The 26,150-nt window shown below is 39.9% G+C and overlaps 3 protein-coding genes across 3 annotated transcripts; 2 read left to right on the top strand and 1 right to left on the bottom strand.

Annotated features, from left to right (window-relative positions):
• Positions 1-1,050: 1,050 nt before the first annotated feature.
• si:ch211-214p13.8 (B- and T-lymphocyte attenuator) lies at positions 1,051-7,193 on the top strand. The gene is made up of 6 exons (XM_056390257.1): positions 1,051-1,173; positions 2,216-2,545; positions 2,644-2,691; positions 2,772-2,900; positions 3,000-3,043; positions 3,287-7,193. The coding sequence occupies exons 1-6, from the start codon at positions 1,086-1,088 to the stop codon at positions 3,590-3,592; spliced, it is 945 nt and encodes a 314-aa protein (XP_056246232.1). The 5' UTR covers positions 1,051-1,085; the 3' UTR covers positions 3,593-7,193.
• Positions 6,441-17,760, bottom strand: zgc:113337 (uncharacterized protein LOC503741 homolog). Its single transcript, XM_056390256.1, has 7 exons — positions 17,555-17,760; positions 16,815-16,928; positions 16,380-16,700; positions 14,790-15,119; positions 10,983-11,267; positions 9,796-9,897; positions 6,441-8,309 (listed from the first exon to the last, which is right to left on the bottom strand). The coding sequence occupies exons 2-7, from the start codon at positions 16,894-16,896 to the stop codon at positions 8,302-8,304; spliced, it is 1,128 nt and encodes a 375-aa protein (XP_056246231.1). The 5' UTR covers positions 16,897-16,928; positions 17,555-17,760; the 3' UTR covers positions 6,441-8,301.
• A 648-nt stretch (positions 17,761-18,408) lies between these two features.
• Positions 18,409-26,089, top strand: si:ch73-390b10.2 (Golgi pH regulator). Its single transcript, XM_056390222.1, has 14 exons — positions 18,409-18,670; positions 19,810-19,869; positions 20,041-20,144; positions 20,230-20,336; positions 20,457-20,558; positions 20,730-20,850; positions 21,034-21,114; positions 21,219-21,328; positions 22,877-22,965; positions 24,206-24,298; positions 24,479-24,574; positions 24,968-25,057; positions 25,172-25,237; positions 25,336-26,089. The coding sequence occupies exons 1-14, from the start codon at positions 18,629-18,631 to the stop codon at positions 25,540-25,542; spliced, it is 1,368 nt and encodes a 455-aa protein (XP_056246197.1). The 5' UTR covers positions 18,409-18,628; the 3' UTR covers positions 25,543-26,089.
• Positions 26,090-26,150: the final 61 nt, after the last annotated feature.

Genomic DNA, 26,150 nt, shown 5'->3' with positions numbered 1-26,150 from the left:
ATGACGTGAGCCTCCTTTCAGCCAATCAAATACCTGAAATATATCGTCGTGTTGGATAAGCTACCTCTTCGAAGACACATAGGAATGATATAATATGACTTCACTCCGAACAGTGAGTTCACTCAAATATTGGTGGGGACAATTCTGTCCTCCCAAAATATTGGTAGGGACATGTCCCTACAGTCCATGTGCAAACCTACGCCCTTGCCTCAGTTAGTGTACATCAGAGAAATGACTGTCAATTTATACCATCTGCTGCTTGCCCTGAAGGAAATAAAAAGCAAAAAACAGTCACCTTTGGTATGTGCAGTGTCCACACACATGATCTGTAGTCTAGTGAGAAAACATGAAATGATGCATTGGATGTGAGTTTACTGTGAGGGAAACAAGTGATTGTTATGTATATTTAGTTGTTTTAGAAGTAGGCCTGTGTTTAGCACTGTTTCTCCAGGCCATAGTGGCTGCTTGTCATTGCACTCTGGCAGACTTGTACTTGAGATGTTTGGACAGATTGGATAAGAGAAGCAAGCAAGCGTCTTATTATTTTATAAAGATGATGAGAACATTCAGGCAGCCTCCAGCGCACACTGCTGACTAATGTAAGCTGTTTACAAGACTGCATGTAACCTCCATAAGGTGGGAAAACTTTAATATATTTCCATGTATAATGGATTTGATTGCTTTTCCATCACTCATGGGAATTACATGCACCTATGGCTACAGTTCGACTTCGAAGCCATGATGTCACAAGTTCCTGCTGGGTCTCGTGTCCACTTGAGCCAGTTCAGGACAATATGGTTGTGTTGTTTGTTGAGATGGTGAATCTGTACACATTACAAAGATGATCCCAGGGCCTACTTGACCTTGAGAACTATGTGTCTCTGTTTTGACATCTATGAATTACATTAGGTAACATGCATTGTGCGATTTTCAATGCATATCGGAAACAGTTTTTACGTGACATAAATACTCACATGACGAATGGTCTTATAACGTATGTGGGAAGACAGGAAGTGGTGAGGTTGTTATAAGTGAAGTGAGCCCCGAGTCGCTACGGTTTAAGATTACTTGTTTAGTTTCAGGTCATGAACATGTTGTGCTTTATGGTTAAACTGTCAAACACCTGTTTGATGATATTTTTCTTATTTGTCTCTGTCTATGGAAGAGGTGAAGGTAAGCCAAACACACTTTTATCTGGTCGTATGACTTTCAAGACAGCTTGAGGGAACATTTTGAATAGACTTGCTATTCATTGGTCAAAAGAAAATGTAATGATTGAGATTACAGTGTTATTATTTAAAATAGAAGAGTGAGAGAAGAGAAAAGAGAGATTTAGAAATAAAATATGCACCTGTAACTAAGTACAAGGTAGAAAGAAGACAAAAGCTTAGGGAATCAAGGAGTAATAACGAATAAATTAAACGTGAGTATAATGAATATTTCCAGGGTATAGTAATATTACTACCAGGCCATGACAGAAAAGATGGTGAAAATGGGGTAACAGTGCCGATATTGCAATAGAATTATTAATATTATCATTTATTTTAAAATTGTACAAACCATGTCATTTTTAAAAATAGATTTGACATAATCTTTTACATTGCTGTTGTTGCTGGGAAAAACAACAACAAAGGGTGTGACTTGAAAGCTAGTTGTATTATATGTTTTAAAAATGATGATAAAATATTGCGGAGCTGTAATGCCGTTTTGGGATCCAGTGTTGGAGCCATCTGATGATCAAAAGTGCTGACAAAGAGTAAGAAAGATGAGCTTTTAAGTCCTGTCACGTAATCAGATTATAGAAAAATCAGCCAAATACCTACTCTTTCACAAACTTTATTGCTGTTTATTGGACAACGGGGAGTACAAAGAATAGGATGAGTTGCTCATAAATTCGGCATGTGACATGTCAATTTCCTATTTTTTAAGATTTTATATTTATTTTTTTGAAAGGCAAGCATCAAGAATTACAGTCAAGGTAATGGGTGTAACACAAAGGTAGAAATACTCCAAAATAAGATAATTTAGGAACATTTTCTGCATTAAAGGAACAATCAAACAAAAAATGTTTTTGTCAGAATTGACCATATCACTGAGAAAAAAGTTTTCCGTTATCTTCCATCAACTCCTGAAGTTAGCTTCTTTTCAAAATAAAGGTGTTTGATCTTAAGTGAATGATACAAGACAACATTTGGGTTTGTTTTTGTCATTTCAGACTCATCTCCTTCATGTGTTCAGCTGATGGTTCGCAGTGGCACGACCTTGAAAAGAGCCCCACAGCAATCTGCGACAGTCAGCTGTCCCGTCAAACACTGTGGAAAATCACTAAACATCACCTGGTGTAAACTACTCGACTCAAACAGCTGTGAACGGATCAATAAAACGGAGAATGTAGAAATAAGACAGGATGACGACCACGTTAAAAATGAACTGATCTCGTATTTAACTTTCAAATGGATTACCGTTTATGATGATGGCCTGTACAGATGTGAGTTCAGAGGGAAATATCATGAAATCAGTCATATCATCAACATCTCAGTTTCAGGTGGGCAGTTTTTTTGTGCCAAAATACGCTGTACATGTATGTATGTCAAGTATGTAGTTCAAGTGTTCATTCCATCTGCTATCTCTCATTCCTTGTAGACATGCACCAGGGGGATGAAACAACTGACGATACTGACAACATTGCAGGTAAGAACCTTTATTCATGAGATACATTAGAATTGATACAGACGAGGATTATTGATCTAGTTCTTCTTCTTCTTTTGTAGTTAGGTCACTGAGTGCTGCTGATGGTGAGGCTGTGACCTGGCTGCCCTACTTCTATATCTGTGTTGGCATTGTTCTTCTGGTTTTCACAATGACAGCATTAACCCTGCTGAGTTTTCATGGCTGGAAAAGTAAGAACATTAATATTGTATTCACAGTAGTATTTTGGATTTACTTTTAACAAAATGTGTAGATTTTACTGCTGAAAATAATGGAGTATTTGTTATTAGCCTTCTTCACAGAAACACTGACATTCAAGCCAACAAAGGGCCAGGTAATGTGATGCAGTTTTGTCAGTTTGAAGGAATAGTTTGACATTTTGTGTCATTGCTGAGCGAGAAGATTGATATATGAGCCACCTAAAAAAAGAGTGGTATGAATCTTCTCTTGGCAAGAAAGCAAATAAACGTAGTTCCCTAAATGTTGAACTATTCCTTTCATTCAATTTTTTAAGAGTCATAATGGAGTTAAGGAAGAGCATGTCATTGGTTTATCTAATCTTGTTCTTGTGTCATAGGAAATGTCCAGTCATATGATACCTGACCTCCCCAAGGGGAACACTCCTTCCACACCAGTCCTGCAAGACCACTCTGTTCTGAATGCCATCTACTCTCCAAACACTGCAGGGACACCACCATCACCACCTTCCCTGACCACCAATAGGAACCAGCCTTTGGCAAACACAGGAGATAAAAGTCACGCGTCAGACTATGCAGTGTATGCTGTCATCAACCATGCACAGCCTGGGATACCTGCCAGAAAACAGCATGCTGTGACTAAACAAGACAATAACCCTAAATATACCACTATCAATGTTTCCTGAACATTTTTGATTTATCATAGACGAACGGTTGGAAAAATGTTCACAAGAACATGGTGGTGTCATGGAACAGGCACACTGTAGAAGAGGCGTATGGAGGGGGCTTGTGGTCATGCAGTTGCACAGTGTGTCATGTCACATTAACCTGGCTACAGCAAAGAAGAAGCAGTGTTTCGTTTGTTCTCTCAACCTCACATTTATTCCAGCTGATGCTTCTTTCTGTTTCATTTCTTGTCATTTTTTTTATTTTGTATTTTCCCCTAGTCATTTCATTTATGGGACTTTTTTGACTTATTTTACACTGTTGGTCAAAGCTTTGGTGGTTTGCATTAAAAAAAAAAAACTCAGTCAATCCTTACTGTAAACTCTTCTGTCTGATTTGGTTATATGAAGACTGAAGTAGGGAGGCATCTACATCTGATCAGAAATTTCAGCATTTCAATATAATCCTGTGACTGTACAAGCACTTTGTTCTTTGAGACGTAGCAGATGTGGTGTCTTTAATATTTATTTTTGCACTCCTTTCAGCTGAGATATGAATATTTTAAAGAAAGAATAATTTGGTACTTTGTAAGAGAAAACTAGCTGAGAGACTGTGAGATGAGAGTCCAGTGTGTATTATCTCACAGATTTTCTGTCCCACACACAAACCTCAGTGTTCTTCGCTGCTGCTGGTGGAAATGTAATACCTGCCCTGTCGATCACACGTGGTTTAGCTTTCTTATACAGGAAGTTAAAGGGCAGATGAAAAACTTTTTGACATTAACATTTGTGGTGGCAGTTGTCGTGCCAACCCTCAATCCATTGTCTTTATATACTGTGGCTCAACCACATATAGTTTTCATACTGAGGATGGATTGCCTAGTTAAAGTCACCAGAAGTCAACTACCAGAAACAAAGAAAGGACAGGAACAAGAGGAACAAGAAATTTGCCAAAACAAACTTCAGATTTTATTAAAGACAATATGTCACAGAAAACTACTGGTTCCCAGTCTTTTGGGCTTGTGAAATCAATATCTACCTGCAACCTGTCATCACAAATTATGGCCTTACTGTGGACATGAGTTGTGATCAATAAATTTTCTGACTGTTCAATTTGTTTGAGCTGAAATACAGAGTCAGAAGGTGAAGCGAACCTGTGCTTTGTGTTCACAATGCACAGGTTAAGTGAACCACAACGTCGTCACGTTGCATTCGGCTGACCAATGGTGGAATAATGATCAGTCAGTCAGTCAGTCAGTCATTCAGCGACATTAGCGATTATAGGTCTGGCCCCGCTGTTGCAGTCCAGCCAAAAAACAAACTAATTTTAAAAAAAGTTAATGGTTGTAATGTCCTATGTTGGGAACCACAGCCATATAAACCATGGCAGACTATCTAATCATTGCTGTTAAGAAGCTTGTACTATATATTTTATATGTAAGCAGCGGTGTCTGGTTGTCACAGGCCACGCTCTCTCTCTTTTTCTCTCTCACACACACATCAGTATTTGTGTTTTTTTCTCTGGTGGACAAAAGCTCCGGTTCAGACGTCAGAGAGCTGGAGAGCGCAGAGGCATGTGCGAAGGCAGCGTTAGCGTTGCAGCGAGACAGGACATTAGATTGAGTCTGAGGTCACTCAGAGAGCGTGGGGACTCCATCTGCAGCACTGCAGTTTAAAAAACATTTGACAAGGTGTGCAGAGATGCTGAATGCTGAATGTGTTCCTGTTCCAAAATCCTGTCTAAATATGCAAAGAATTATTATACAGAAGTATGTCAGGTGGGATTTATGTTTGGGATAGCAATGACATTCGAATTTAAGAAATCTGAGAGGCATTTTTTAATGCATAGTGAGTGGTTTCATTTTAGCTAAGTGAAGTGAAACGTCATCAGTAGCTTTACCATCATGTAGTAGCCACTTTGATCCAGAGCCACAGACAAATATGCAGGCAGGGTTTATGTTTTGCTTAAGTGCACTTTAATGGACCAGAGTGGCAGTTCTTGGGGTTTAACCTGCAGCCCACAAGTAATAGAATAATTTGTTGAAATTTATCATTCGTCTTTCAGGGGGTCTTGTAGCATTCACATACAAAACCACTGAGCCAACCCACCTCAACACCTCACCACAGTGTGATCTGCACACTCACCCCCTCTATACACTTGAACTTGCCCGACTCTAAAATATACACACACACAGTAAAACACGCATACCTTTCAGGGGAACGGAAAAGGTTTCAGCATTTCAGACTTTCTGACCGTGGAATTTAACATTTAACACATGCGGACACCCACATACTCTCTCACAACTCACACCCGCTGGCTCTAACCTACATGCTAACAGACTTTGAAACATCTAGAAGTGTTTTGAGTGAGGCAGTAGCTGACTACGCCTGAGTGAGTGGCCTAAGTCTACAGCACTGCAGCATAAAAGCCATCTGACAGGCTAAGCAGGAGTCTGCTGTCTGTTATGAATTCTAGCTGTAAGCTGATATGAACTGTATTTATGTTATATATTTATACAAGTGCTGAGTTGAATACACAAACACACATATATATATATATATATATATATATATATATATATCACAGAACTAATAAATACTGTGTGTTATCCCAGAGCGTATGAATACATCAGAAAACAACTGAAATGTGCAGCAAGCTGTGTGTGTGCACAACATGTGTGTGTTTTTTGTTTTTTTTGCACCGTAACCCGCCTGGCTTAGGATGAAAAAGGCCTCAAAAAATGAGCATCTGGAAGGCAGGTGTGGCACACCAGAAAGGAATTTTATGTCTTTATGAATCCAATGTACAAAGCTAAGCTGAAAAAGCTGGAAGAGTGGCAAGATTTTAAATTGATCAAGCTTTAGAAACTTATTATGTTTTATATTTTTATTATTCTGTTTGTTGTATCTATTATATCAAGTTTACATAGTTGGTCATAATGCACTGTTTCATCTTTTCCTCTTTTTTTCTGGGCTACAGTTGCACTATACAGGACTGAATGCTGCAACACATTTCCATTTATTCAAAAAGTAATCTGAAACATATTTCAGAGTTATTGTAGTGTAAGCTAACTGAGCTTAAAGTCTGATAACCTGCATGTCATTCTCCTGCTGATAAAGTAAATAAATGACAGATTCAAATCCTATGCTTTGATATGCAAGACTATTTCAGGATGAAGCTTACATTTGTAAGTGCATGTAGATGTACAAACATAATATATCCCAGAAGCATTATTACATTATATTTTAGCGATGTAGGCGCTGCTTTGATCCAGAGCAACAGAAATGAGAGCTGGCCTTTAGGGTTTTGCTCAAGCATAGTTTTAGAGGAGCAGAGTGGCTTGTTTGGTTGTTTTACCTGCAGCCCCCAAATAATATACCAGTAAGCCACCCCACCTCAAAATCCACACAACCCAACCAGAGTTCACACAGGACCTCATCCGACTCTATGATGTAGACTGGCAACAAGACACACATTCCTTTCAGAGGCACCGAAAAGGTTTCAGCATCGCTTCCTCTGGGAATTGATTCAAGCTATCTGTCCATGGAATTTAACATCTCTCCACACTCACAGAACACACACACACACACACACACACACACACGGACACACACACACACACACACGCACACACACACACACACACACAAACAGCCAAAACATGTAGAAAAGTTTGCAATAGATATTATATAAACAAGACATATGCATGCAGTCATTTTAGTTTATCTTATGAAGACTACCCATGACCCCACCCAGCTTTCACAATACACAGGTACAAGGACAAGAAAACCCTTAAGCGGAAGCTCATATTGACAGTTAGCTGTGTTATTTTAATAAATAAGGCTGGCAATATTCTATATTTTTACTATAGTCACAAATCCCATGAACGTACCAAATATATCAAACACTGAGCAGTGTATATCAATCATCATTAGTCCATTGCTACAATACTGGTTTGCCGTGGGAATTAATGTAACTGAGACACAAACTTTTTAAAATAAGGCATGAAAATGTGGGTTCAACATCTAAAAAAGCTAAATAATTTCCTAATACAGCTGAGCACTATAGTTTTTAGTAAATGCTACTCAAACAGCAGTAAATAGTGCATTTGTTGGGGACTACTTTCAGCCACAGATTAATACACATTTGGTATGATAGTGAGAATTTACAGAAGCACAATGGTGCCTATAGTGTCGATGTAAACTAAACAACAGTGCTCATGTTCATGTCACTTTTTTGGTCTTTTCATGAGATTTCTTGAATATGAAAAATATAAAATGACACCAGAGTTATTCTAAGGACCAGGTAAAAGACAGAGACAAACGGAGGAAAGTATTTTACAGACATGAAAGATGTTGTAAAAACAAAATCGCTATACTTTAATTTCAGTGACTCTGCTGTTTGTTGTGGAATCTGTAGCTATCAACTGAATCAATTACAGAGCCAGAGAGAAAAACATGATCCAGTCACACATTTCCACACAGCCTTCATGTGAGGACAGCCTGGATTTTATATGAGAGTCAGATGTAGAGGCAGAAGAGCAGAGTTGAATGTCCTACGGTTGGTGCTCATAAATAGGATTGTATAGAGGTGTGTCAGAACATCTTCCCTTTGTACCAAGATGATGATGATGATATTGATGATGATGATGATGCAGGGAATCAGTTCTGCAAGGTTGGCTCTGAGAAGCACTGCCTCTTCTTTTCAGGCTCTGGTCTGGTCTGAAAAATTAATCCACTGAAAAGAAATGCACGAAGAGAGCAGAAGCAATGACACAACATTGAAGATTACTTTTTTTAAAATTCTGAAGCACTTTACAGTTAATTTTACTGTAAAATGTCATTTTAAATCTGACTTGGTGCAGCTGTGAGAAAATGACGAAGCTGGTAACCATCAAAGGAACCATCAAAGCGTTTCAATTAAGATCCTAGAGAAAATAGAGACATCACAGCCGCATATTCAGTAGCTAGATTCATACTGGTATGGAAAAATATTAATTAGAAATGTACTGTATACTGAGATACTCCCGCTGTCTGTGCTTGTACAATACATGATCTGCAGTGATGGAGTCTGGAGCATACAGTTATATTTAAAACTTTTTAATAAGGTGCATACGTGCAAGGCAAATAACATTTCTGCCTAAATCATAGCATCATAGCTTCTTCTTCATTATAACAAGAAGAGGCAGTGGCATCAGGAGAAGGGTCCAACGTATGAGGACCCCAGCTCTGTGAGCCAATGGGAAGAGAGTAGGATCCCTGGCAAGTGCCGCACTTCCTAAAGTATAAAAGTAAACTTTCACAAATAACTGTGTGCACCAGACCGCATCACTACAGATAGTGTCTCAGTTACCTTCTCTACTGAGGCACAGTTTTGAGCTCTGCTTTGGCGAATATGTACAGATTCCCTCTTTCTGTTCGCACTACTGTACTTATTTTCTTTCATGCACAGACAGGAAGCAGTGATTTCAAGTGCAAGTAAAGTGCAGATGGAGTGCAGGTAGAAAAAACATAGTTTTGACATGGCTGGCATGTTTTAAATGAGACTAAAAGGCTCTGTAGAGCTGAGGAGAACTGCAAAGTCAGGCCATAACCTGTGGGTTTGTCACAGACCTTTTTTTCAATTTACGCATAGTCATCTGATCCATTGTTAATGTAAACATACAACATGATTAGTGCAACTTTAAGGTCAGCTCATGCTATTACTGCCTGTTAAACAAAACAGCAGATACGAGTATTGTGTCTACATAAAATCTCAGGGCATAAATGAAACAGGACACAACTCCCACCCTCTGAGTATTGCCTTTCTGACTTCTATTTATTAATAGAACAAGTGTTTATAGTTAGCGTTGGTGCACATCCCAACGGGCCACTGTTCCTTTTCATTGATTCTGTTGCACCTGGGCAGTTTGCCACAATCCACAATGCGGAGGGATCCCTAAACATGAAATTTTATTAACCTTCAAATGATTTCATGAGTTCATTAGAATGGTGGCGGTCTGGATGGAAATCAGTTGAGCCAGGAGAACGTCAGCATCAGGAAGGATATAGTACTACTGCTCTGGTGTTTACTGCTCCATATGGCTCCATGTCTCCATATTCTTGGACACAAACAACATGGACGCTGTTTCATTGTGTGTTTAATAATTCTCAATTCTCAGTGTTTGATATAAACCTTGACACTGAGAGAACATGAAAACATACAACAGGCATCACACACTCACCTTCTTTGCGCAAAAAACACTTCCAAAGGCAGAAGCAGAGGGACATGACCAACAGAGCTGCTACTGTGGTGACTGAGATCAGGATGGTGAGAGCCGTCCCAACTAGGAGGGAGAAAGACAGAGAAGCAGTTTTGTCAGTCCATATCTTGGTAGATGTTTATTTTTTAAATAAACTACACTATGTAAATACAAGCCTTGTAGAAGTCAGATTGAAGATATAAGAAGCTCAGGCCTCTGCTGGTCTGACCACTGCTTTACTTTTATGTACCGTCACTGATTGAATTTGTGATATAATCTGGAGTGATACCATTTGATTTCTGTAAAATGTGCACTCTTGACCCATGAAAAGAAGGTGAACTCAGCAGTATAAAGCCATAACAGTCACACACATCACATTTCCTCCTGCACTATTAGCTGCATGAAAACCTATACAGTATATGCTCTATGTATATACGTGTCAGTGTGTGTGTATATATAGACATGAAGCTAGCCAGTATCAACTCAGCTCAATTTTGGACAAAGACTGAAAAAGGAGGGAAACTGTCTGAAGATACCAAATCCACCTTGCTGCACCTCAATAGCCACAAAAACCAGCTCTAACATACTAATTGATATTAGATCTTAATCCTTATAAAGCCAAGTGCTGCTCATTGTGAGAACTGTTGCATTTCTGTCTATAACACTGAAAGGTCTTGATCTTACCTTGTAAAATACCTTGAGATAATGTTTGTTATGATTTGGTGCTATACTAATAAAACTGAATTGGATTGAATATGTTAATTAATGAGCTGTAGAGGTGCTGGTTGGTGGATCTTAGGACAGGGCCAGGCTTGCTGTTTCTCCTTGTTTCCAGTCTTTGCAGCTAAGCAGCTGCTGGCTGTAGCTTCATTTTATTGGATAGAGATGAGAGTGGTTTTGATCTTCTCATCTGACTCTTTGCCAGAAAGTCGAGAAAGCTGAAATGCTGAACTATATCTTTCAGCCAAATCACTGTTACAAGTATGAGGACTTCTGTAATCATGGCAGTCAAAAACAATCTAACAATCTCTAGTATTCTCTGTGGGCTTGTCGTAAGGTAGGCAGGTAATGAGGCTAGGTGCAGGCCTGGACAAATGAGGACACAATGCTATTCAAAATTTTGAAATGGAGATCCACATGGAAGCGACGGTTCACTGACACCAACTCACTTTTAGTGTTCATGGATACAGCAATCGGTGACTCAAGCCCTTTGTGGTGCACCAAGCATTTGACGGACACATCTTTCAGCAGCCCGGACTGGACGGTCAGTGTACTGATGACCAGAGTGGTCCCGTCGCCCTGTGGGAGCTGTGTGGTCACAGGGGGGCCCATGGTGCGGTTATCTGTCTCCACGTTCCACACAATCTCTGCCGGGGGACGCGACACACAGGTGCAGTTGGCCTCGATCACACCTGGAGAGGTGGTCTTGTAGCTCACCTGGGGTTTGGGCAGCACTGTGGGAAATAAAGAGGAAGAGCTACAGCAACCATCATAACACACTGGTGCACACATAGATGTATATGGCACATATGACAGGTTCACTGAAATGATAATGTATTAATACATTCTCCCTCCTTCCTTTGTTCTCTTGTACTGTGTGTGAAATGCACAAGCCTGAGGGTTTTGGAAATATTATCACATTATGATACACTAAGTGAAATAAATAAAGTATGCTGGTGGGACAGGACATATGAAACATATTACTCTAATCCACAAATTGGACAAAATTCAGATTTTAGTTAGGTGTGCGTCTGTAAATATTCAAAGTCTCTTTGGATAAATTGCTAAGAAGATACCTGGGAAAACCCTTGAAGCCTTTGGATCAGTTAAGGTATGTGAATTCCTGCACACTTAAGATCCATAAGTGAATCTGTGGCTGTTTTCAATTATCTGTGGCTGAAGGAGGAATGTGATGCACTGGAACCGAGAACATTTTTGTTGGCAAGAACACATTTAGCCACAGATATTTGGCCCTCATAGTTTCAACGTCTTCTCACAGTTCTAGGTGATGAACTTCACCCACTATCGGTCTGGATAGTATCAGATTTTTGGGTGGGTAAAACCACAACAGGAAAAAAGTCTGTTAACAATCCAAACCATAATCTCCTATGAATGATAAAACAAAGCTGGTGTGAATTTTTTAAGAATTATGGTTATTACTTAGAATTAGATTGCACAGTTAGAATTAATTGTACTTTACTTTGCAAAATAGTATTTTACACACAAAACCATTGATGAGCTCATGGAATATGATGCATTTTTATAGATTGAATTAGCCCATAGCACATAAAGAAGCTAAATTTAGCTTCATCTTAGCAACCAACTACAGCACTAAAATTCCTGTATAATAACACTCATTGGGGGCATTTCTCTAAAAAAATTTTACCTTTGACACTTACTTGGTATACTTTAGTTTATTCATGTACTTTAGACAAGGAATATTTTGAATGCAAGACTTTTAGTTGTTATGAAGTATTTTTACACTGGTTTACTACTTCTTTTACATAAGTAAAGGATCTAAACATGTCTTTCACCACTGACATTTTGTACATTTTATACTGTACATTTGAAGTGAACCCTTTATCCCTTGCTGAATTTAACCTACTGACTAATTAAATTTCCAAAGAATGACTTTTGAAGGGCAATTGCATTACAGGACAAATTATGATTTTTATGACCTTTCTAAAAGCTTAACAATGTTGCAAACAATCTGGAGTCATGTAATCACCTGGAGTCACCTACCTTAGTCTATTTTAGTAAATAATAAGAAGAGTGTGTGTGTGTCTGTGTGTGTATTGGCGATTACTGTTTTTGGACAGCATGTGTGAGATGTGAGTAAAGGAGGCCAGCATCACGTCATCCAGAGTGGGATGAGGGTGGAAGATTGTTGGCAGCAAAGAGCAACAAGAAAAAAAAACACATTAATGCTAATTGAGCCCCACTATTAGAAACACCTACTGTACTGTACAGTTCAATTTCCAACAAAAGCACATCTGTTAGTTGAGATGACTGTGAGAGAAAGGGAGCAGGAGAAAAGTGGGAAAGCGAATGAGCAAAAGGAGAGAGAGACAAAGCACAGAGGGAATCACTGTCTGCTGCAAACACTGACATAGTCATGCATCAGGACCTCTCTCCCTGCCTCCATCATTCTTTCGAATGGCCCATTCTTCACATGGACACACTGCTCAGTGTTTGTGTGCTCACAAATCATCCGACAGCTTAGCTTTGCTGCTGTATCATGAAAATGTTCAGCAGCTACTTTCAGGAAGAAAAGATGAACATTCCTTTCTAAATCCCAAGGGTACCTATCGTTCCTATAGACACAAAGTCCAGGGTTAAGTCTCCCTGCATTCACACTAAAGTCTGCCTCTGTTATTTCTCCCACAAGAGCTGGTCTGACATGCTCACTCACAGCTACCCTGCAAAAATGTGCAGCTGAAAGACTCATACTTATTGTTGATTGAAACAAAAAGCCGAAGTCTTTCACTGAGGTTAGCACAACATTGACACTATTGTGAAACAAAGCAGCAAAAGACTGATGACTGGAGTAGCAGCTATAGCACTGGCAACCAATAGATTTATCTGATCTGAATGTCATATACTGGGGCTTGAGGCGTGGGTAAGTGCTGGTCTAACACTTTAGTCTGGGGCAAACTGTCAGTGTGATGAAATGCCTTTGAAACTGACATGAAGTGTTTACAGCCACACAGGAAGTCAGAGTGAAAAGCGATTATGGAGGGTGATAGCTTTTTTAAAAAAACATAAGAGGATAATGGCATACATTTTCACATGGTCCCTCCTGGAAGACATTTATAGTGGTGCGCTTGGTTGTCCACATGAAAAGTGCCACAAATAGTTGTCACATGTTGTGTAAAAAATGAAAAAAAGAGAGCTAGGGAGAGCGTATGTACAACGCCAGCCCACTCTCTCACCTCTGCATAGCTGGCCAATCATGGTGTGACGTGTGTGTGTGAATGTCGGCTCATTGGTTTGAAATGGACAGACACAGACACCCCCTATCCGATGCCTGAAAGGTGTGTGTTTGTGTGTGTGTGTGTGTGTATGTGTGAGTGTGTGTGTGTGTGTGTGTGTGTGTGTGTGTGTATGGGGTGTTTCCGAAGCTATCCGACCACCTGACCAACAATTTGGAAGGAGTGTAAAGCTCGCTGAAGATTCACTGACTTTTCATCTAGTGCTACCAACGACTTGTTCAACGATTCATTTAATCACTGGGTAACCCATAAACTAACAACTGGATATCCAAAAGCATTAGTAGCTTCATTAGCTGTATTTTGAGATTATAGAGGAAGTTTACACATTTCAGGAAGCTAATGTGAGACAAATCACATTACAGACTGTTTAGTAAAACTACAAGTGACCACCAGATACCCACTTGACTTGGCAAACTCAGACTGCAAAAGCCTCATCTTAACTTCAGCTGACAGTAAAAGGAATAGTTTGGATTTTTTAAAATTCTATTACCTTTACGCAGAGCCAGTCTAAGTTGCCTTTATGTTATGCTAAGCTAAGCTAACCGGCTGCCGGCAGTACCTTCATATTTATCATACAGATATGAGAGTGGTCTCAATTTTCCTCTGTAACTCGTGACAAGAACTTGAGAAAGCTTATTTCCTAAATACGATCTTCGGTTACAGAAGCATTTTGCACAGGATGAGGAGTTTTGATTTTGTAGGAAGGGAAGACGTCACAACCTGAGCAGGAGGAATGATCATAGTAGCTAATAACACTTTCAATGTACATAATGAGCATGTGAATTTTGTATTAAGACAGTATTGAAAAAGTCTGAACATATCCTTTAACCCAGCTTTATGGCCAGTGTTTTGTACATATATAACCTGCTCTTCAAAGGGGGAACTCAGGGTTTGCACACCCATTGCATTTTTCTGTGGGCATTTTATAAATATTGTTTGCAATGTAAAATCATCACCAGCACTAATAGCTAAAAAGATGTTTACCATAGGTGGAGAGGCAAACTGTGGAGCTCTTCGGTTCGCCAGGATGTGTGTTGTACAGGCAGGTGTAGCAGCCCTCGTCCTGGATAGACACAGGTTGGATGGTGAGCTGGCTATGGGACAGGGAGGCACTGAGCCAGACCCTTCCCTGGTACGGTGGCTCAATCATGGGGTCACTCCGCTTTGCAAAGGAGGCCACCTCTGTGGAGCCTCCTTGTGCAGGAGTGTATCTCCATAGGATCTGCTGCACCTTTTCGGGCAAACCGTAGGAGCACGAGAGGGACGCCTTCTTGCCGCTTACTGCTGTCTTGTTGTTGTCAACTGTGACTTGTGCTGAGAGTAAAAGAAAAAAAGAAAAAAAAGGCCACCATTCAGTGAAAGAATGATGGATGGGGAAAAAAGTTAACGAGAAGAACAAGGAGACAGAGGGTGAAAAACAGGACAATGTTAATATTCAGAAATATGAGGCACCCAAACAAAAACCAGTCACTGGAATCTGCACCAGCTGTTTCTGGTTAGTAGAATGAGCCCTCCTTCTCCCTCTGCTCCACAGCTCTTTATTAACATGACTGGCTGAGCCTCAACAGACTCATCAACTTGTGTTCGGAGGTTAGGGGTGGTTAGGGACATCTGTATGCACATATTTTCTCAGTAAATCCCCACAGCAGATTGATGTTCAGGTTGTGGGGAGGAGTACCTATCCCTGGAGTCTATTGGAGAGTTGGTTTTCTTTAATTCTAATGGGCTGGTGCAAAAGGCGTGCGTCCAAGATCAGTTAAGCCAAACATCAACAGGGGCAGACACAATGGAAACTGATGTAAGAACATTTACTTGGTTGTGGAATTCCTCACTTATATCGGTAGCGTTCTCTAACAAATCTCTCAAACTCATAAACAGCTTGATGTGAATGATATTGATTCTGTATCAGACAGAGGATAGGACACCTTATCTGATTTGAGCATCTGGATTCTGGATATATGAGCTCCCCAGGTCGTCTCATGGGTGAGAGCTGTCTGCCTTTAGTGTGTCACCAGGACCATTTCTCAACTTGGCCACAATAGCAGAGTCATTTCCTGTTTTGCATCGTAGGCTGAAAACTTTCACTGAACTTTATATGTGTGTGTTGTAGTTTTTGTAAGATTTTGTTCCATTGCAAACAGTTTTTTGAGCACCTTGTGTATTTTTAAAGAAAAACAGTAAATCCCTCCCTTTTGAAATGTTTCTGCAATTAAGTATAGTGCCAATAATCTCATACAATATGTGCTTGTTCATTAATTAGATACCATTACCATTAATTCCATTATCTAGTAATCGTTCTTTCACATTTAATATATTGCTTATGACAGGAAGAGAATCAGTTTATTTCTACAAAAGTCATTCATTCGTGCTACAAAGCATGTGTTCATCTGCCTCCATCCTCCACTCAGATCACAATCTATGTTCTGTAATGTATTGTTAGTGATCCTATGGATTCTCAGATTAAACATATGTAGGTATTATCTAAACAATAACATATAGGTGTTCTTCTGTTTGCCAAAAGTGATTTTTTTATTCATTAAAATCAAAGTAGTTGTCGTTAACAGCCTTACTCACCGGTAACAGTGAGGCAGGTCTGTCCCTGCTTTGAACCAGAAGGATGCATGTCAAAGATGCAGGTGTAGCAGCCTTCATCGCGGAAGCCCACCCTGCGGATGGTGATGGCTGAGGTGTCCTTTGGGGATGCAGCGAGCTCCACATGCTGCTGTCCGCTCACACTGTCTTTGTTGCCGGGTTGGTAGCTCAGCAGGGTCTGGTTCTGGACATCCAGCCAGCGCACCTGCCTCAGGGATTCACCTCGCTCCCTGGAAACACTGCAGGTCAGAGTGAAGGGCTTCTCCACTGGAGCTTCCAGACGCTCTGGTGCAGTTACCCTGCCTGATACATCCACCCTAATGTCAATTACATACTGTACATAAAAATACTCCACTTTGTTGTATTATGAGGTCTCACTTTGACCTTTTCCTTCTCATCTTATCTTGGCACACTCACCCTGTAGTCCTCCCACCAGCAGCAGGAGTAAACACACCTGCAGACTTTTCCTACAGGAGGCCTGGATCATCATCTTCTTCATTGCTCATTTAACATGGAGATGGGGGAGTGGTACTTTGATATGGAGAAACATCAGTTGACATTAGTCAGCCCAACATGAGCTTGCACTCTCCTATAATTTATACAACTCGTGATCCAGCAGTGATACAGAGAGAATGTTTACAAGCTGAGTTAACCTCATTTTCTCAACTCCCAGAGCCAGTTCAGCTCCTGTGGTCACTAAATACTTTCCAACATGTTTAACTGCATTAAAGCATCCAGAAAACTGTGAAAACTGTGAGAGGTGTAGTGTGAGTATATTTCCCTATATGTGCAACAACATCCAATGTACAAAAAATGTTCAGGTTAGACATAAGTTTTAAATTTAGACACGTGAACTCTTTTTAGACTTTTGAACTGATTTTTTTCCCCTGCCACATCACTGACTAAATCGACTCTAGGGTGAATTCAAGTCTCCCACGATGGCTTGCAATGAACTTAATAAAATAAATAAACTCTTCAACTAAATAAATGTAAAACTATTATAGTTAATTAACAAAGATATGCAAGATATACAGAAATTATATAAAAGTTCCGCAGTTTCTGATCAATCAATAATCAAGAGACCTGAGGAGAACTGAATTATCTGTCGTACAGTCTATTCCCCGTGTCATAACACACGCACGAGACAAGACACTCACCTCTACTTGTGTCCTAATGCAAAAATTAAAAGCCAGGAGTTGGGGGATGTTCTACCTCTGCAACATCTTGTCCATCCTCAGGATCCAGCAGTCTTCTGAAACTTCACTCCAGCACAGGCTCCAGTCAAAACTATTTTTACTCATCCGAGTGTTTTCTATTTTGCGGACCACCAACACAATGAACACCAGCCGGTGGCAGCTCTGGACTTGACTTTACTGGATGTAGTGGATTTATGTATCCAGGCAAAGCCACAGATCATGTCTTGGGCTCACAGCGCCCTCTAGTGTAACTCCGTGCATATCACTTTCTGAGGCAGGTGGAGTTGTATTAGTGTGTAAGTTTCAAGTTTTGACGCCACACCTCCTGTTGAAGTCAGTTTGTAAAGATGATGTGGAATAATATGAATGCAACCCTTGCAGAAAATACCATGTTCATGTAGGACTCCACAGTTCATAGAGGATCATAGTGGTAGTAGTAGGAATAGAAGTAGAAATAGCTAATAGTAGTAGTAGTTATAGCAGTAGTGCCAGTTGTAGTAGTAGTAGTAGTACTAAAAATTGAAATAACAGTAGAAGCAGTAGTGTTAGTGGTGGTAGTAAAAGAGGTAATAACAGTAACAGTTAGTAGCAGTAGCACTGCATATTGCTATTTTGTCGCCCTCTGCAGGTTAACGTGGTAATTACAAACGTCCTTACAGCATCAAATAAAAACATACAGTAATTAAGTTAATTATTTACCGTGAATAGAAATATATCATATTTTTACACATAGTCTTAAATATATCTCTCTAATCTTTTTACTTACATTTTTTTTTTGAGACGTCACAGTTTTACGACGGAAGTGTGTTTGTCGGACTCATATCGGTGACGCACCTACGTAGGCTACCGTTGTAATATGACAGCTGAACAACAATTGCCCCTAAAATGAGCTCATTAGAAACAAAACAAACGTTCAAAACTTTCCGAGCCTGATTGTATTTTTATATCAGTATGAAGTGAAACTGCCCTCGGCCCTGCTTCACCTGTGCAGTGAGTTTTCGACGGACTAAGGGTTTTTTTTAAGCAGACATCATTATGTCGTTCCTGGTGGACTCAGTCATCATGTTCACTTCACAGGTAATGTTGAGTTGGCGAATTTACACAAACATAAACCATTAATTTCTTGATTTGAACAAGAACATTCACAGCATGTCGTGAGCTAACATCTTAATTAATGTTATCTAGCTAGCTGTGTGTAGCTTGGACTCTTGGTACAACGTTTTGCGTTTCACAGAAGTTTTTGTTCGTTCCTAGTTACTGAGTTCATCATTTCAAAACTCCTAATTATTCTATAAGCACATCACCAGTCTGTCTGGACCAAACTGTAGGTAGCCTTCATTGCTTTGGTATTAAATGCATTCAATTCAAAATTCATGAATTGTGGCCTAAATGCAGAAGACAGGGTTGACCTGTGTAAAAGTTTCTGGTACTCAAGTGAGGGTTTTTATTTTCTTATCTATGAATTAACTTCATGAAACGTGTAGTAAATCACAGCAATATTTGGTGTCACCACCTTTTGTCTTGAAAACAGCATCAGTTCTTCTCTGTGCATTTGTCTAGTTTTTCGCAGGTAGGTATTTTCAAGCAGCTTTGAGCACCTGTAATCCAAGACTGACTCTGACTGGCTGATGATTGAGATCAGGGCTCTGTGGGGTACAAACTATCTGTTGCAGGACTCCTTGTTCTTCTTCTCACTGAAACTAGTTCTTTATGACTCTAGCTGTATGTTCTGTATCATTGTCATCCTGCAAAATGAATTTGGGAGGGGTCAGACACCTGCCTGATTGATTTTCATGGTTCTGTCTTCCAGTATTGATATACGAAGGGTGGTCATTTGTATCACGGTTTTGGTCTTGGTTTCAGAATTGTTACCCCCTTTGTTTTTAATGTAATGTTGGCTTGTGCAAAAAAACTTTACAAAACCATTTAAAGACGACAGTGTTATACAGTATTACAATATTCAGAAATGAGTGCAATCAGCTGTCAAATTAAGATTAAAAAAGGAAGTCTTCATTCAGATTTAAGGTCTGTGATAAGATCTAATACTAAAGCTCTGGTTAAATCTTTTTCTAATTTGGTTATCCCGTCTATTCAAACATGCTTAAAAACGTATTTGTATGTATTTTTGTAAGAGGCATTGCTTAATTGAAAAACAGGACACTTTAATGTTCACCGTGTCTTCTTCCTCCATATATTTCCCATTTAATACATTACAGGTGCTGTTCTTTGGATTTGGCTGGTTATTCTTTATGCGGCAGTTGTTCAAAGACTATGAGGTACAGTATTATCCCATTCATTTATTTCCAAATAACCACAAGGATAGATATGTAGACCATTGGCCCAGGCCTAAGATAATAATAATTCCATTTGATCTCTGAGCCTGCATCAGCCTCAGGATATCCTCCATGATAAAGATTTTGACTGTCTGTTCATGTGTTTGTTGACAGGTGCGACAGTATGTCGTCCAGGTGGTTTTTTCTGTCACGTTTGCTTTTTCTTGTACCATGTTTGAGCTCATCATCTTTGAGATTCTGGGTGCCTTAAGTAGTAGGTAAGTACATTTTCTATCGGATATAGCTGCATTTTGTTGCTACTTATGTCTGATTAAGAATTTTACCTCTCATTGTTTGCTGCAGTTCCCGGTATTTCCACTGGAAACTGAATCTGTATGTGATACTGCTGGTTCTAATCTTTGTGGTGCCTTTCTACATTGGCTACTTTGTTGTCAGCAACATACGCCTGTGTAAGTACAGCCAGTTGTTACTATTGAAAACTAAATATTTTAACTAAAAATATTGGATGCTGTTGAAAAGATGTTATTTTGCACATGTCACAGTAAACTGTTTGCTATGTGTCTCTTTAGTGCAGAGACAAAGGCTTCTTTTTGCCTGTATGGTGTGGTTTACCTTCATGTATTTCTTCTGGAAGTTGGGAGATCCATTTCCCATCCTCAGTCCAAAACATGGTAAATGTGCATCCTTCTCCTGTCTGGTAATTACTCTGCAGTGTTTGAAACATTGTGTATGCAATACTTTATGAAGGTCTTATTTCCCATGATGTGAGAGTCCTTTATTTGCAAATAGTGTGAAGATAAACAGTGGTGTTGCTGTTTTCATTCTGTTGTTCTTTTTTTTAGGCATCCTGTCCATTGAGCAGCTCATCAGTCGTGTTGGTGTGATTGGAGTCACTCTCATGGCTCTGCTGTCTGGGTTTGGTGCTGTGAACTGTCCCTACACCTACATGTCTTATTTCCTCAGGTAAGCTTATCTGTGCGTTTGCTCTGGCTTTACCCTCAACAGCTGTATCACACACCCTGTTCATCTAAGTTTTCGTATGCATCAGTAATTAGTCCATATAGTAATTGTACCTCTGTATGCATGGCGGTACTCAAACACAAGCTCCTGTTGCTTTTATGCTTCTTGCCTTTGTTCTGTTGAAAGAAATGTAACAGACAGTGACATCCTTGCTCTGGAGAGACGGCTGCTCCAAACTATGGACATGATTGTCAGCAAGAAGAAAAGGTGAGCAAAGAAAACAATCTATTTATTTTTTCGTTAAAGGAAATGACCCAAACAAATCACTGTACCACCACGATGTGCAAAGTGTTTGTACTGTGTTTGTGTAGAATTGCCATGACACGGAGGCAGATGTACCAACGCGGGGAAGACCAGAACAAACAGACGGGATTTTGGGGCATGATCAAGAGTGTTACCTCCACCCAAACAGGCAGTGAAAGTATCCTTTAAATTAATATTGAATATCATGGCAAAAAAGTCATTTTATTGTTACTAAAGTCCATTCAGAAAGTGTTGAGACCCCTTAATTTTTTTCACATTTGCTAAAATAGAAAAAAAAATCAGTCAAAGGACCAATCTACAAATCATCAAATACCCAATAATGACAGAATTTTAAAATTTTGGGCAATTTTATTAAAAAGGAGAAACTGAAATATCACATTGACATGAGTATTTAGACCCTTTACTCTGCACTTGGTTGAAGCACCTTTGGGAGCGATAACAGCCTTGAGTCTTCTTGGGTATGTGCTTCTTTCATCTGGATTTTGGGGATTTTCTGCCATTCTTTTCTGTAGATCCTCTCCAGCTCTGCCAGGCTGGATGGAAACTGTCAGTGGACAGACATTTTCAGGTCTCTCCGGAGATGTTCGATTGAGTTCAAATCAGGGCTGTGGCTGGGCCAATCAAGGACATTCACAGACTTATTTGTGAACCACTCCTGCATTATCTTGGCTTTATGCTTAGAGTCATTGTCCTGTTGAAAGGTGAACCTTCCAGTCTGAGGTCTTGAGTGCTTTGTACCAGGTTTTTATTAAGGCTATCTCTGAACCACTGATATCCTTAGATATCCTCAGAACCCCCCACAGCATGTTGCTGCCACCACCATGCTTCACCATTGGGGTGGTATTGGGGAGGTGAGAAGTGGTGCCTGGTTTCCTCAAGACATGATAGTCCATACTTTGTTTCATCAGACCTGATAATCTTGCTTCTCACAGTCTGAGAGTCCTTTAGGTGCTTTTTGCGAACTCCAAGCAGCTGTCATGTGCCTTTCACCGAGGAGAGGCTTCCTTCTGACCACCCTGCCATACAGCCCAGATTGATCGTGTGCTGCAGTGATGGCTGTCCTTCTGGAAGTTTTTCCCATCTTCACACAGGATCTCAAGGGACCATCGGGTTCTTGGTCACCTCTCTTACCAAGGCCCTTCTCCCCTGAGTACTCAGTGCTTGTTGTTCCATACTTGTTGTAATAAAGAGTTATATGCTCTTAATTGTGCTCCGTTGTTCTCTTTGAAGCCTTCAACACAGCAGAAATGTTTCTGTACCCTCGACACGGACAGGCAGTTCCTTTGATGTCATGGCTTGGTTGTTGCTCTGATATGCATTGTCAGTTGTGAGATCTTGTGTTGACAGGTGTGTTCCTTTCAAAATCATGTATATCAAACGAATTTACCACAGGTGGACTCCAAACAAGTTATAAAAATATCTTGAAGATGATCTAGATATGGGCGGCACCTGAGCTAATTGTGAAATTGTGAAATTTCAGTTTTAATTCTGTTTTCGCTTTCTCATTACGGGGCATTGAATGCAGATTGATGAGGGGAAAAACGGTTTCTTTTGATATTTTACCATATGACTGCAATATAACAAGATGTGAAAAAATGTAAAGGGTCTGAACACTTTCTGAATGCACCACAGACAACTATGTACTAATCTGTACTAATCTGCAGTACATGTAGTAGATGTCAGCCTTGACTTCTTCCCCCTCCAGACCTCTCTCTGATCCAGCAGGAAGTTGATGCTCTTGAGGAGCTGAGTCGACAACTCTTTCTGGAGACTGTGGACCTGCAGTCCACCAAGGTAAAACTTGCACATGCACATGCGCACGCGTGCACAAACACACAAACACACTATGTTCCACTTAACTAAGGAGAAACACAGTTTCGACCTGCTCAGTTTATAGCTCTATTTTATGACCCCTGTGAAGGTTCAGTTAAAGATTATATTGCAGCTTTATCACCCTTTAACCTTGAGTACAGCTGTGGATGCTCGTTTGTGTTTCCCATTCAGTTATTGTGCACCTCTGTTTGTGTTTGTAGTTTGTTTCTCCCCCACCTCCTCAACTGATTGTTACTGTGGGCAGAAGTACTGCTGAGAGAGGCTGAAGTCAGTCAAAGACTACAGAGCTAGATAAAAGCATGTGTCATAGGGGGGTAGTGAAGGGGACACAACTGACATGTGTACACTTACTTCCTTTCTTGCTGGCAGAAGGGAGTGATGTCTATTGTCAATTGAGTACTATAACACCTGTAATACACAAAGCAACATTAATATCCCAATTGGAGAAGTGCTTCTGTGCATTACATGAAAGTCCAATATTTACATCACTGATCTCCTCCAATATCTGGGTGTGGGTAGCATACAGTGAGTTATCAGAGCTTCTTTTCTGCAAATGGCTTTTTATAGGGGTTTGATTAGAGTGACTCCAAAACCAAAACAATGAGCTAAGAGGCTAAAAAGCTCCACAGAGCTGCAGAGTCAATTCTCTGCTGTTCTGGTACCATAAGTGACCTGTATGAAATATATATAATATATATATTATATATATATATAAATATGAAAAATATTGATTAATGCTGGCTAAACCACACCTTACCTAATACCTAGATGCAAGGTTTTCCTGCCTATGCACATGCCTGAAAATGTGCACGACTTTCCCCCACTGTAATTTGAACCAGGTTTATTGTCGCCCTACTATCACATGGAGTATTACATCACAAGATCTAATAAAAAAAAAAAGTGTTTGAAAACTTTTGATAGCATGCTGTCAGGTCGGCCCTAGGCAAATGCCATGGTTCATATACACCATATTAATATCATATCATTTACATCAATGGTTTTCACTCAAATCTATGCCTGATTACATCGTTTAAACTTAAACCAGGAGTGACACCTGGACTGAGAATCATTAACCCATGCCACTGACAGCCATTACAGACACACATTTAACTAGACACACTACGCCCTTTTAATTACCCCATTTGCAGACATATGATAAATGATTTGCTAATTCTTTACCACCACCTTTCCTTATCTTTAGGAGCGAATCGAGTACTCCAAGACATTCCAGGGGAAATACTTCAACTTCCTCGGCTACTTCTTTTCCATCTACTGTGTTTGGAAAATCTTCATGGTGAGAACGTTCACACGTTTTCTAGCACTGTGTCTTTGTCGCACACTCATGCGTAAATACTCTTAGTGCTGTGGCCCTGACCAAAGTTACATAATCGCTTCTTGTTGTGTTATGTATTGTCTAAGATGTGGTTGAAAAATTACTGATTTATTTTGAAAATCTCTACTTTGTCTATCGTAGGCCACTATCAACATTGTTTTTGACCGAGTTGGGAAGACGGATCCAGTGACGAGGGGTATCGAAATTACAGTGAACTACTTGGGTATTCAGTTTGATGTAAGACACACACACACACACACACACACACACACACACACACACACACACACACACACACACACACACACACACACACACACACACATATACACACACACACACACATACACACACCTGCAGAAGTAGAGACACATGTCATGCAGCATGACCTCCTGTAAAGATAATTGCTCGCCCATTATTATCTCTCTGCCTGCTTTCTCTGCAGTAAACCTGGTCATGATCGCTTTTAATCTTTTTTGATGTAGGCAAATTATTTGATTGATTTGATGGCATTACATTTAAATTTGAATGAATAGATGATGAATGTAAAATCAAAGATGTCATCCTCTTACCCTACACTAATTTCCTTCTCCATTACTTTGCTCTTTGTTCTCGATCTCCCTGTCACAGGTAAAATTTTGGTCTCAACACATCTCTTTCATCTTGGTGGGAATAATAATCGTTACATCCATTCGTGGCTTACTCATCACCCTCACTAAGGTAAAACTATCGTATGATACATGTTGGAATGGCTGCATATCTCGAGAATAATAAATCGGTGAGATTTTTTTTAAGGGTATGCCTTTTAACATTTAATCTTTTAATAATTTTCAGTTCTTCTATGCAATATCAAGCAGCAAGTCTTCTAATGTCATCGTGCTTGTCCTCGCTCAGATCATGGTGAGTGCATTTGCTTTATAGTTGTCTTATAAGAGAGAGCACAACCTCCAAACAACTGATAAATCAGTAATGTCTCTCTGTGTGTCTTACACTAACAGGGGATGTATTTTGTGTCGTCTGTACTGCTGATGCGCATGAGCATGCCGCTGGAGTATCGCTCCATTGTGACCGAGGTTCTAGGAGAGCTGCAGTTCAACTTCTACCACCGCTGGTTCGACGTCATCTTCCTGGTCAGCGCCCTGTCCAGCATCCTCTTTCTTTATCTCGCCCACAAGCAGGCACCAGAGAAACACATGGCGCTCTGATCCCCGAGTGTGCTTCTCCTTTCTCTTTAATGCGACTCCTGGCCCACAGGGTGACTTTTAATCTGGAATTTAGGGATATCCAGAGATCCTGCTTTTTTATACAGGATGAAATGATCTGGACTGCCTGTTCCTGAATCAGGAATGGCTGATTGTTGGATACAAGTGATGGGAAACTACTGGAGCACATCAGGGAACAGCTTTGAAGGTGTGCTCTCTTGAATTAAAAGGTATATTCAGAACAACTCTTCCGCAGTGAATTTAATTTTACTTGCAAATTTAAACACTTTGGTCTCTGTGCTTTTAAAGTTTCATTATTTTGGCCAAAATGATTTTTTTTTTTTCTTTTAGTCTGTCTGAACACACTGGAGCTGTACTGTTCACAGCACATCCCTGCTTCACTCACACTGAGGTGTAAAATGTTTTATATGAAAAAAAGATCAAGATGTCACTCATGGTCATGGCCTCCCTGAAGTGGCTATTTTCATTAAAAAATGTGTCATTTAATTTGGAACTCAAACAGATGCACATAAAGGAAGCTTAATTCATATGGTATGTGTTTATTTATTTGTGTTCATAGAAATTGTCACTCATTTACTTTCATTCTAGAA

Source organism: Seriola aureovittata, chromosome 11 (genome assembly GCF_021018895.1).
Source record: "Seriola aureovittata isolate HTS-2021-v1 ecotype China chromosome 11, ASM2101889v1, whole genome shotgun sequence".
Taxonomy (NCBI): Eukaryota; Metazoa; Chordata; class Actinopteri; order Carangiformes; family Carangidae; genus Seriola; species Seriola aureovittata.
This window is presented reverse-complemented; position numbering and strand designations above follow the sequence as displayed.